The 13,142-nt window shown below is 39.5% G+C and overlaps 1 protein-coding gene across 2 annotated transcripts in view; it reads right to left on the bottom strand.

The window, feature by feature from the left end:
* The window catches only part of PTCHD1 (patched domain containing 1), a 47,607-nt gene that overhangs the window by 27,667 nt on the left and 6,798 nt on the right, over window positions 1–13,142 (bottom strand). For both annotated transcript variants that reach the window (XM_039521034.1, XM_039521033.1), the window contains one exon: window positions 2,571–3,231. In XM_039521034.1, coding sequence (XP_039376968.1) covers window positions 2,571–3,231 — 661 coding nt within the window. The remainder of the gene's footprint in view (window positions 1–2,570; window positions 3,232–13,142) is intronic.

The raw sequence follows: 13,142 nt of genomic DNA, 5'->3' as shown, positions 1-13,142 counted from the left end.
TGGCTCTCCGAAACCCTCTCTAATTTCTCAACATCTTTCTTGAATTGTGGGCACCAGAACTAGACACAGTATTCCACCAGTGCCAAATACATAGGTAAAATAACTTCTCTACTCCTACTTGAGATTTCCCTGTTTATGCATCCCAGGATTGTGCTAGCTCTTTTGGCCACTGTGTTACTATGGGAGCCCATGTTCAGCTAAGAAAACGTGGGTAAGTAGTAGATACCACACTAAACCACAGACCAGAAATCCTATATTCTCTGAAGGTCAGTAAATCTAGGGTCTGATCTAGTCCTCGTTGAAGTTAAATTAAAGTATCTCCACTGACTACAATCAATGTTAGATTGCACCTCTAGCTTTCAGTTACCTAATGGGAGGCTTTATTTTTTAAATGTATATATGTGAAATATTTGTTGAAATCTGTGCAGAATCTTTCTATGTCCTGCTTCACTTTGCTGTCAGAAGAAAAAAAATTGTGTTTTCAGTTGTCCACTTGATTAAACCAGTTCTCATTAAAAAATGTACATCTGTCCTTCATGTCCATGTCTGATTTTCAGGAGTTTATATTAATCCATGCAAAGGATTCAAGTGAAATGGGCTAGTAGGTTCTGACAGTTATTTAAAGTTTAATTACTTGCTAGAAAATCACTCCTAAAAAAATAGTAATACATTTGAATTAAAAAATAATTTTGGTCTATAGTGTTTGGCAATCAAAAGAGATCTAGAGTTAAACTATATTAGCTCACCCACCTTATCTCTCAAATATCCTGCGACCAACTCGGCTACAAAAACACTGCATGCAAACTAACCATAGTTAACTTTGCACCCACCCCCACCCCCATAAGACATGTAGATTGCAGCACATTCATTGCCAATGAATTAAAAATGTAAAAGGCTGTCTTCAAGCAGTGTGAGTTTTGATCCCTTAATCTAGCTAACATTTTATATTTCAAAGTCACTCCATGCAAAATACTTTCATTTCTATGGATGGACTTTTAGATTTAATTTCTGCAGTGAATATTCTCTTTATAACACACACAGAAAAACAGGATATTTTGCATAATCTCCTTAGTTTGATCAAGGCATTTTTAGATTACATAAAGTCAAATATAAGAAAACAGGGCAGTAGGCTAGCCTCCCTGAAAATTCCTGCAAGATATTTCCTTTTGATCATGTTACATTTTATTTTAATTTTTTGGATGTGTTTTGAAAATCAGAATTACATGCTGCCTCTGATGTGACATTTGAGGGTCTGCTTTCTGTTTACTTACTTTCCACTACGTATATTCTGCACCTAAATGACTGCTTTATAAAATGTAACATCCTTTTAATTAAACATGTCAGGAGCACAAGTATATTATAGGCACATCATTGTGGGCCTAGTTTTGAATATAAAACAAACCTACTGAAACATGTAACATCACTACACGATGTGACTTAGTAATCGGAGATCCACATGTGCTGAAAATGTGTAGTACTGCACACTGATTTTCAGCTGGGAAAACTGTTATTAAATCAATGCATGAGGTATTCTTCACAAATGAATAACGTTGCGAACAAGGACATATCAGACACCTGCAGTGTACAAAGTTTTTCTACCATTCATGAACAAAACGCAAAAGCAAACAGAATGAGCTTTCCAGCTATCTTTTTACATTCACTAGTGAAGTCCTCTGCCTGCTTTGATTTAGTGCCAAGTTTCCCCAAAATGTGCCTAATCAAAAGACCCTTGAAGTTAATAAAAGTCTTTCCACTGACTTCAGATCAGGTACAATCTGACTCTCCTTGTCTTGATATCCAAAAAATTATGGTGGGTGAGTGGAGTATAAAAATCCCTGTGGTAATGCCACCAACCCATAGGTCTGCACAGGACAATCTTCATAGTCTGTCAGTACTTTGATCATTTGCAAGGCTTGATGCTGAATGGTGTGAGCTGGCCTGGTCAGCAAGAGCCAGAGCTCTGCAACTTAGCAGTGCATATTGCTACTTAAACTGTCTTGGCAAATTCATTTTTCAAGTGAAATGCCACAAAGAAACTGCCTATTACTGCATTGATTCCCGAAACAGACTGATTAAAACATAAGCCCATGATAAAACAAGAGTGTGTACTCACGGGGAGTACAGTTATTGTTCTGTAAATGAAAAGTGCCCCTTTTATTTACCAAGGCAGCTGATATTTTAATTTCACCAAAGGGGCCTGTGCAAAGGTTTCCTTATAAAGCTGAGTACCAAAAAACATAATCAAATTTCCACAGAGAAGCTGCTGTTGGTTTCCCTCTCTTGGATAACATACTCCACTAGCACAAAATTGTCTCTATCTACCACATGAGCAGAATGCCATACCAAATGGTGCTACAAAACAACCAAGTCCCTGTGGAGTTTTTTTTTTTAATGTCCATAAGCATTATTATTACAAATACCAGATGAATTCATGATGAGGATAAGTACACTGCAGTGTCACAATGAATGGGTACTGGGACTCATGCAGTGATGACTGGCTTCTTTTCTGCTGCCCATGAAATACGTCAAAGAACCAGAAACCCCCACAAAAATTAGAATGAGATAATTACCTAACATGATGAAGGGAATTCCCAGGAAGGTGGAATTGTATTTCCCACCAGTCAGATTGATGATTCCAGCTGCAGTCAGAGTGGCTAAGCTCACTGTTAACAATCCTAAAAGGCCAAGCCAAGGTTTGCTGCGGACACAATCCTGCATGGAACAGCAGAGTATGGCCAAAGTGACCACAAGGACCAGGCTTGTGGTCAGGTAACGTTCTGACACCCTGCTCGTCTTTTGGAAATCCTCCCTCAGTGAAGACGAAGTGAAGGGATACATTTTGACTTTCCTGTTGGATTTCTGGAAAAGTTCGACAGTGTCACAAAAGATGGATTCCCACTTTTCTGCTACCATGTCATTCAGAGAGTTGATCGTCTGCAAGTAGTAGGTGAGCTGGATGGCTTCTGCAGACTTCACCCGATCTTTGCTGTGCACAGTAACCCCGCCAAGCTGGTGTCCGTTATACACTTCCCTGCCATCCTTTAGGTGAGTGATTGGATATGTGATAACAAAATTAGTTCGATTAGAAGATCGAGCAGACTTTAGCTCCTCCAGTACATGCACTATGTCATCCACTATGCAAGTCTTGTCATTATTCAGGATACATATATGGGCAAATGTGTAATTGAAACCAGGTCTTTGTACTTGGATCCTGGTCACAGCTGAGTGCAACTGTAAGGGGGAGAAAAATCATACACATTATTCATCAGTTAATTGTGCACCATAGCAGGCAGAATGACAGCAGCTTTGTCATCTCAGTCCATTTCCTATTTAATCTCGGCAAAAAAACATTTCTAATTGCTACAATATTAATAGTAAGCACATTATAGAAATGCAAAACATGCATTAAAGTACTTGTATTTCCCCCCAATGTCCTTTACTCATAACTCAATTACGTTTTGACGTCTATAAATGCTAGGTGCACCTGCTGTTCACCCTCTCCCAAAACAAAATATCATTCCAATAAATGAGAATGCTTTGTTTCCAAGTGAAGTAAAAGGGACAGCTACAGACCAACCACATTATGGCAATGTAATAATAATCAGGATTGCTAAATGACCACTGCATCAGACAACTATCAGGAATGCAGTAAAGAAAAGCAACATGACAGGTCATTTCAATGTGCCACTAGGGTGAGGTGTAGTAAGCCCTGTTGATTGGTAGTGGGAGGGTTAACCCTCTCTCAGGACAACAGAAAGATCACAGCTGCATGTCCTAAGTGCCAGGATTGTCAGGATAGCATGACCAAGCTATCTGGCATTAATTAAATGGTAGTCCTATCCACCCAAACTACAGCAAAGAGTTGAGATGATGAGGGAGGCTAAAAATGGAAGTTAGAGCCTCCTGGAAGAACATATTAGCTGGCAAAACCTTTTATTTTAGGAGTTGCTGGTTGGGGCCTGCTATCGTTACAGTTGTATCCCAGCTCCTTTTCAGAGGTGTTTGTATCCTTCTGAAGCGTCCTGTTTAGGCTGAAAGTTTCCATGGTTAATCTCTGACCAAAAGTGAATTGTTCTGGAAAATGTGAGCAAAAAAGGCTGTTATTTATGAAAGAGGGAAAGAGTGGAAAAATTGCACTGTCCCCATGGGAAAAATAAAATAAAATCTTGTGACTTCTTTTGAACCAGCTTCCAGCTAAAAAAAGTGGAGTTAGAAGGTTGAAATTTGGCAGGGGAATAGCCTTAAGTATAGTGAAGGCCCATTCAGTATTCTGGTGAAAAAATGTTTTAACTTGGCTGTGTTAGGACTCTTTGCAAACTATATTGTTTATTTTGCATATGATTCCCTGATAAGCTTATAGAGCTGATCCTCAGCACCAGTTAGATCCTCTTTGTGCTGCTGTAGTGGTGTAAAGGGTAGTTAAACCTGCCTTAAGGAGGCAAGATTCCATGAAAAGTCAGCTGTACAATAGCCACTCTTTACACTGGATGTGGGAGTGTCTTGGGCTAGAACAGGGGTAGGCAACTTGTGGTGGGAGTGGAGAGGAATAGCTCAGTGGCTTGAGCCTTGGCCTGCTAAACCCAGAGTTGTGAGTTCAATCCTTAAGGAGGCCACTTAGGGATCTGGGGCAAAAATTGGTCCTGCTAGTGAAGGCAGGGGACTGGACTCAATGACCCTTCAAGGTCCCTTCCAGTTCTACGAGATTGGTATATCTCCTATTTTTTTTTTTCAGCACGCGAGCTGATTTTCAGTGGCACTCACACTGCCTAGATCCTGGCCACCAGTCTGGTGGGTTCTGCATTTTAATTTAATTTTAAATGAAGCTTCTTAAACATTTTAAAAACCTTATTTACTTTACATACAGCAATAGTTTAGTTCTATAATATCGACTTAGAGAAATAGACCTTCTAAAAACATTAAAATGTATTACCGGCATGTGAAAACTTAAATTAGAGTGAATAAATGAAGACTGGGCACACCACTTCTGAAAGGTTGCCGACCTCTGGGCTAGAATGTCATGTACTCTGACAATCCTGGCTGACAGAGCAACCCCTGGAGGGCCATCCTCGGCTGGTGCAAGTTAGAAAGTGCTGAGGCTGCTCTAACTTGCACCAGGAGCTGGCTTGGCCTTTGGCAGCTGCCCAAATCAGAATGGTAGAAAGGTGTCATTCCCTTCCTCTTCTGGTGCACTGCTCTGGCTCACCTGGGGATCTAGCTCAAAGTGTGACACTCCATAGGCCCCTGAATTACTCTGAAATGATCAAGACTTCTGTGAAAATGCTTCAGGGAAACATGGAATCTGGTCAAAGGGACCCCTTGGATTCTTGAAGTGTAGGGTAGTAAACATGGGGCTGGGAGCCAGAATATCCCAAGTTCAATTTCCATCTCTTTTGCTGACTGGTTTTAATAATTCAATATACTTCCCAATCCCTGTTTTGTGAAGGGTCACAAGACTCCTTGCATGAGACCAACAATATCTTTATTGACATTTTTCAGATGGGTTAATCGAGGCACAAAGCTGACTTAAGTTGACCAGGATCACTTGGTGTGTGGCAGAGCTGTGAACAGAACCAGATTATAGACCAGGGGTCAGCAACCTTTCAGAAGTGATGTGCCGAGTCTTCATTTATTCACTCTAATTTAAGGTTTCGCGTGTCAGTCATAGATTTTAACATTTTTCAAAGGGCTCTTTCTATCAGTCTATAATATATAACTAAACTATTGTTGTATGTAAAACAAATAAGGTTTTTAAAATGTTTAAGAAGCTTCATTTAAAATTAAATTTAAATGCAGAGCCCCCCAGACCAGTGGCGAGGACCCGGGCAGTGCGAGTGTCACTGAAAATCAGCTCACGTGTTGCCTTCGGCACATGTGCCATAGGTTGCCTACCCGTTATAGACTCATGTCTCATTCATTCAAGTACAGTTCCTCTCAGAAAAAAAAGGATCTAGTCTAAGTGCTTGTGTGTGTATAGCCTATAAAAGCTGTCTACTCATGCTTGCTTGACCACATTTGCCATTTTTGAGATCTGTAGATGGAAAAGCCCTCTGTAGGTGCAAAGTGTTCTCATTAGGTCAACTTTAAAGACAGAAAAACTGACATATGGAAAAGCTCAATGACTTGCTTGTAAGGTGCAAGGATTTGGCAGTAAATCAAAAGATCTTGGTTCTCATGATTCTTTGGTGTTGGGAAAGTCTCTTGTTTCCTCCTCTGTAAAGCAGGGATATTAGCACATATTTACTGATGAGTTGAGAGATTGAATTAGAAATGTCTCTAATTTTTTTTAAATGATGAGAAATTATAATCTGACCTGCTGCTTGGCAGGACAGAGAGCACTGTCCTGGGGAAGAAAAAAATCCCTTCCTCTTTATATTAGATGTGCTGCTATCCCAAGGGAGTGGGAGATTCTCAGTTTATACTGACAGTGAAGGGACTGAATTGAGGCAATATTTAGCACATGTTTTCTATAGAAGAAAAACTGTGATTGAAAAAGAAAATGAGAGAAGGTACCCACAATAACAATGGAGCTTGCAGGATCTGATGGTGGAGATGGATTAGCTGTCTAAACACCACGGGTGAAATCTTGGCTCTCTGGAAGTCACTGGAAGCCCTTGACTTCAGGGTAGCCAGAATTTCACCATATTTGTAGAAAAATGTGCATACCATGTATTATTTATTTTACCAGCAATCTGATTATCTTGTAATTATCTTACATAGTCCACTACCGGGACAAATCTAGTTGAAATTGTCTCCAATTCTTATGATGATACAGACAATATGTGTAAGAAGATACAAAATTCCTGCCCATTGAACTTGTTTGTCTTGCAATTATGTGGCTTGTTTCACTTGCATTTGAGTAGCTTTAATTTTCTGTAAAATTATAGAGCAATATTGACAATGTGAAGCTAGGTTGGGAAAAGGAAATGAACCAACAAACCTCTTCAGAGGATTGGAAGGATATAATGTTAACCAGAGTGAGCAGGCTAAATTCTCCCTCATGGAGAGATTACAAATAGGAATTTGTGATTAAAGATTTTTGCACAACAGTCCTGCAAAACAAAATAGAAGACTTCACAGGAAAATGCAGGAGGGAATGTCTTCTGAGACTGTCCCAAGTTGAAAGGCTTCTGCTCTGTTAGAAAAGTAATGCAACAGTTATTTCAAGGATATATCCCTCAACTTCATGGTGTTAGGGAAGTGTCTTGATTTAGTGAAATCAAATGTACATATCTGTTTAGAGTTTTTCTGGTAGCAGCCAGTAAATATATTCCATCAACTATGTTTGTAAAAACAAATGCCATTTATTGTAGCTGACAAGAATAAAAATTTTTTTTAAATGGAATTATTTGCTGCCTGCATTAGATTAGCAACTGATATCTTTGCGGAAGGATGCACAGAGTAGGATGTTGCAATTTAACCCCCCAAACAATGATATAACTTTTAAAATAATATATTATATATAATTTAATATAATATATGTTATTTACTCTTTGTATCTACTTACCTATTCTGCCTCAACTCTGCTGAATTTCCTTTTCTTATATGTCTGAAACCTTCTCTTATTTAGGTTAGAAAATAATTTGTACTGCCAACAATTCTGTTTATCTTTACTAAAAAGCTAGTAGCTAAACATGGTATTTGAAATACTCATGTTCCCTGGAAGCCATCATTTCTGATTCAGAGACCAGATCATATCATGTAGTATGGTCTTTTCTCTGCTGTACTGAGCAAATGGGCTATAATGCTGGCTTAGCCAGACAGATGGGATAGGAGAAGGCTCAAGTAACCTGGAGATGGCTATTGGTCTTCCCCACTCTGCTAGCATATGGAATGTGCCAGGGATGCATCAGGGAAGGAAGGGGAGCAACCAGAGTGCACTGTGCTCTGGCAATCCTTGGACAGTATAACGGCCCTTGGAGGTTGTTACAAGATGGTGCAATTTAGAGCAGCACTGAGGCTGCTCTAAATTGTGCCAAGAGCCAAATTGGCCCCTACCTGGCCTAGAATCAGAGATGGCTGAAAAAGTGGTATAAAACCACCTTTCCCTTCATATCCCCCCACCCCCTACATGCACTGAGCACTGTTTCAGCCATAAAGAAGGTCGACTCACACCTTCATCCTGGAAGCAGATAAATTCATTACCCTGCAGTTTTCTATGTGCTGTTTTCAGAACAGATCTTAGAAACTAAACCACTCTTGCTTGTGTGTGTATACTAAGGAACACTCTGGAAGAGTTTGGCTTGGTGCAGCAGCATCATAGAATATCTCCCTCTCCACACTGATCCATCAGCTTATGTGTCAGTTGGCTGCTGCCCTCTTCCCCAGAGACAGTTGTAGTTCCAGGGCTCTCCTTATATGAAGGCATTTTAGGAACCTGATTGTCAGATTTGCATTGAATTTTTTATTTAGAGCAGAAATCCAACCTCTTTGTTTCGTAGGATATAGAATATGTGAAGTTCTTTGTGCTGAAAGGTGCTATTAATTTAAATGATTACACTATACACAACTTCATTTGAACACGGTATATTATGACATCCCTTTGGAAAAGTGTTTAGTTTAGCGAACAGCAGTGACTATTGTTTAATGGAGACAGCATTAGCATACATTTAGACATTGCAAAGTAGTTTAATGGTGAGCAATAAGGATTTAAAAAGATGTGACATTTGAAGCTCGGACTAAGGACGGGTCAGATAGTCTTATTTATTCCTAATCAGTTTTCCCATCCCTAATTGTCTTATACCTAGAAAGGGAGAACTGAAGTAATATGAATATAATCTGCACAAATATTTTTTATCCTAGATCCTCAAAGGGCAAGTGGTGCTGGTTCGTCCTGGCGTACAGGTTTCTCAGTTAACTAACAGTGTAACTTCAGAACCCAGTATATAGCTGGTGCAGCAAAGCACTGTGCATGGGAACTGTATAGCATCACTTCAGCCATGATAGCATGCTGGTTTTGCTCTTGTACCTGAAAGTGCACCTGTCACGAATTAATAATAACTGACACCCTTCTAGTCTTCTTGCTTAAAGGGACATTGTCATCTGAAATTCACATTGCCAGTCCCCCCACATTTCTGCTCCCCAAGACCTATAGGTGGTCAAAGGGAAACAGAATGTAAGGCTGCTATAACTTACATTAGGGCAGGGGCTGGGCAGGGCACGAATTCATAGATTCCAAGGCCAGAAGGGACCACTGTGATCATCTAGGTTCCTGCGTAGCTCCAAATATGGGAAATGCAAAGGTAGTTTAAAGTTATGTTTGGCTCCCAGTCCCCCCATCTGCGTCAAGTGCAGGAATGGAGAAACTGAGACTAAAGACCTTTCTCTACAGTCAGTTTCACTGTTCTGATGATGGTGAAGTCATTCTCCAGGAACTGCAAGAGGGCATTAACCAGTAGCATCAGTGACAGCAATGCTGGAATTGAAAGCAAAGAGGCAGCAGTCAGGGGTATGCTCAGGAGAAAGGGGAGAGTTTGTTTTTGCTCTTATGCCCATTCAGAAGATGCTTTTCAACTCAGAAAGAGGAAAAATCTCTCCCCCCTTTTTTAAAAAGGAACTTTCTGATATAGAAGTCTGCACATACTATGTAAATGGGGCTCTATCAAAAGATATATTTTAATAAGTCAAGTTAGCAATATCCCTTTAAAATTAACAAATTATATTCCAGATGAAAGGGTTGCAACTGCTGATTCATTTGCAAAATGATGCATTCCAAGAAATCCTGTAAAACCATGCTATACAACATAGTACTGTGATCAAAGCCAAGGCTGAACAGCACAGGGAAAGCAGCTGAAGAACCACAGATAGTCCTGTATCTGGTACAGGTTTTAAGGCTGGTATAAATTTACTTCCAGGCAAATAAGTTACCAAAAATCAACTCGACTCTTAAGACCTAATTCAACTCCCATTAAAGAGACTCTGACTTTAATGGAATCACATTATTAAAACTAAGCATGTGTAAAACTAGCCAGACATAATTTGGATAGTGGTAATGCATGAACTGTACTTTATCTGATTCACACAATGCTTGCAGCTTGCTGTCCGCATATGGGTTTCAAAAATGTATTTGTTTTTGTTTTCAAATTATGATGTGTAATATTTTATGGGTGACAATACATGGCACCACACTGGATTATGTGTCACTTGACCTATGATAGATATATTTTCCTCCTATAACATGAGTAATTTGACAAATATAGGGACATATGTTGTTATGAGAGTCTGATCTTTGCGGTCATATCACAAATATATTTTTTACTGTAATTCGTTTCGTCTCTAAATGCCAAGATCAATGGGTATCTGATGGTCAGTATTGGAGATGACCTTACACTAATTGGTGTTTCTCTTAAAGCACAACCTCCTGAAGTCATGTTGATTATTTGATCATCTCAACTTTCATTTAAAAAAAAAAAAGTATACCTTCCTGGCTGTGGAGCAAAGCTTAAAACCCAGAAGGCAAATAAAGAACTCCAAATGTATTATTGTTTACAATCTCATGATTTTTTTGAATGCTTGCGGCTGGCAATACTAGTTAAGCCTATAGTTTCATTTTAAATTAAAGTTGCCTTTGTCTGGTTTATTTTGTTGGTAATTTTTATGGATAACTTGTGCCAATGTAAAGGAAAAAGAGGAAAAAAAAGTCTACTAAACTACTGTAAAGTTCTTCTGTTCTTCTATGATCTCCATCTATTTTTGCATAGTGCTTTTTGATTGAATATTTTCAGAAGATTGTCCCAGTAAAGAGGAATGCATCCGAGTTAAGTGAGAGAACAGATTTACACAGCGCTCCTAATTTACAGGGGGAAATACCTTGCATATTGTACAAATATGGACAGAAATGAGCCCTGAATCTTTAGCAATGTTTTAAATAAGGGTTCTTCATTATAAACACATAAACACATGAAGGATGAAGGGGAAAGATGTATAACTGTGCCATAAACATTTCATAATGGGCCAGATTCTGCTCTCAGCCTCACTTTTGTGTGTCTAGAGTAACCGTGTACACCAGTGGGTCTCAAACTTCTTTACTGGTGACCCCTATCACATCACAAGCCTAGGAGTGCAACCCCCCCAATAAATTAAACACACTTTTTAATATATTTAACACCATTATAAATGCTGGAGGCAAGTGAGGTTTGGGGTGGAGGTTGACAGCTCGTGACCCCCCCATGTTATGACCTCGTGACCCCCCTGAGGGGTCCCGACCTCCAGGTTGAGAACCCCTGATTCCACTGTGATGGAAAGCAGTGTCTTGCACAAGAACTTCCAGCATGCATTTGTAACCTGCATACAAAGCAGATGGATGAAACCAACAGACCATAACAGTTCATTGGGAACCACTAAAGACTAAAAGGCAATTCACCTGTAACTTGAGAATATGTAATAAACAAATAGGATGGGATACTGGACTATATATATTCACCCAGACTGTAAAGTCTCTGAATGAGACATTACAATTAATTAAATACACCTCTACCCCGATATAACGCTCGCGGGGAGGGGAGGGCTGCACATTCCGGCAGATCAAAGCAAGTTCGCTATAACACGGTTTCACCTATAATGTGGTAAGATTTTTTGGTTTCTGAGGACAGCGTTATATCGGGGTAGAGGTGTAAGTCATGTTTTCACCAGCAGTATTTGTAATCTGCACAAAACATGGGGGGGAACAGACTATTTGTCCCAAACTACTAAACAATTTTCAATGTAATTAAAATCCTTCAGTGATTTTCAAAATACAGAAAGTTACTTAAGTTACTAGTATTTGCATTAAGAACTGAGTATTAGCAGGAATATGTGCTTTTCCACTATACATATTTCCATCCATTTTCCTAGTGGCTCCACATCTAAGGAGACTGCTATGCATCATTTTCTTTTCTAATCTAAGGAAAAACGCTTTTGTACCCAATATGGTCTTCATTTCAACTAATGTCATGACAATTCAGTTTGAATGTGTGCTACACTGAGCTGAACACACTTCATTTTGGTTACCCTGTTTCAGATCCTGTTGCTCCAACAGGCACATGGGGCAGAGCCAAGGTAGATCCCTGTTTGGAGCATCTGAAAGAAGAACATTTGTGCTGCAGCTAAGATAAAATGCTGCAGTTTTAACACTCAGATGGGAAGATTTAGGTCCCCACCCCCACTTCTCATTCTAATTCTTGAGTCATTATTAAGGTAGGCTGGCAACTTGGTATGTGCCTTCATATATGGCAAGTGCCCAAATAAAACTGTCTTTCTGTTTGGGAAAGCTGTAAAGTCATCAATGATCATTTTAATTCAAACTTTGGTCCATGTCATCTCCTCCGCTGGAAGAGGAGCATTACTCAAAGTTCTGTGCCTTTGAAGCCACTCAGTTCCTGAGGCATCATGCTGTTGAAGTTGTGCCATGATGTTTGCCATCCCATGGAAGGGATAAGTGGCTGCTGTTGAAAATCATCAAAAGGTCCAAAGGAGAAGTGCAGAGGGGACCTCTTTAAGGCCAAGAGTAGCTGGAGGAGCTATTGTTAAGTGTTGGGAGAAGGGGATACTGGGGCACACATGTAGGAGTAAATTAGAGGTCTTTGTGAATTAAAGGCAGCAGGGAACTTTATGGTTCCTAGTACAGACAGATCTGCTTCTGATACAAAGTAAAACCTATTTCCCCATGCTAATTTTTTCCCCTACTGTTACTCACACTTTCTTGTCAACTGTTGTAAATGGGCCATTCTGATTATCACTACAAAAGTTTTTTTTCTCCTGCTGATAATAGCCCACCTTAACAGATTATTCTCGTTATAGTTAGTAAGGCAACACCCATTTTTTCATGTCCTCTGTGTATATATATATCTTCCTACTGTATTTTCCACTGCATGCATCCGATGAAGTGGGTTTTAGCCCACAAAAGCTTATGCTCAAATAAATTTGTTAGTCTCTAAGGTGCCACAAGTAGTCCTCGTTCTTTTCACACTCAGAAGTCACTGTAAGTTAATGCTGACATTGATGTTTCTGCACTTGTATTTCCATGCTGTTCTTGCACCATGTTCCTATTTCTTTTTCTTTCTCACCTGGCTGTGCCCAGATCTTACCTGCACATCTTAATTCCACTCTGTTTTTGCATAAGGCACATTTTAACCTCATGACATTGTTATGACAAATGTCTTGCACTT

This window comes from Mauremys reevesii, linkage group 1 (assembly GCF_016161935.1).
Source record: "Mauremys reevesii isolate NIE-2019 linkage group 1, ASM1616193v1, whole genome shotgun sequence".
Classification (NCBI taxonomy): domain Eukaryota; kingdom Metazoa; phylum Chordata; order Testudines; family Geoemydidae; genus Mauremys; species Mauremys reevesii.
The sequence above is the reverse complement of the archived record's forward strand: the minus strand, read 5'-3'. Positions and strand labels throughout refer to the sequence as shown.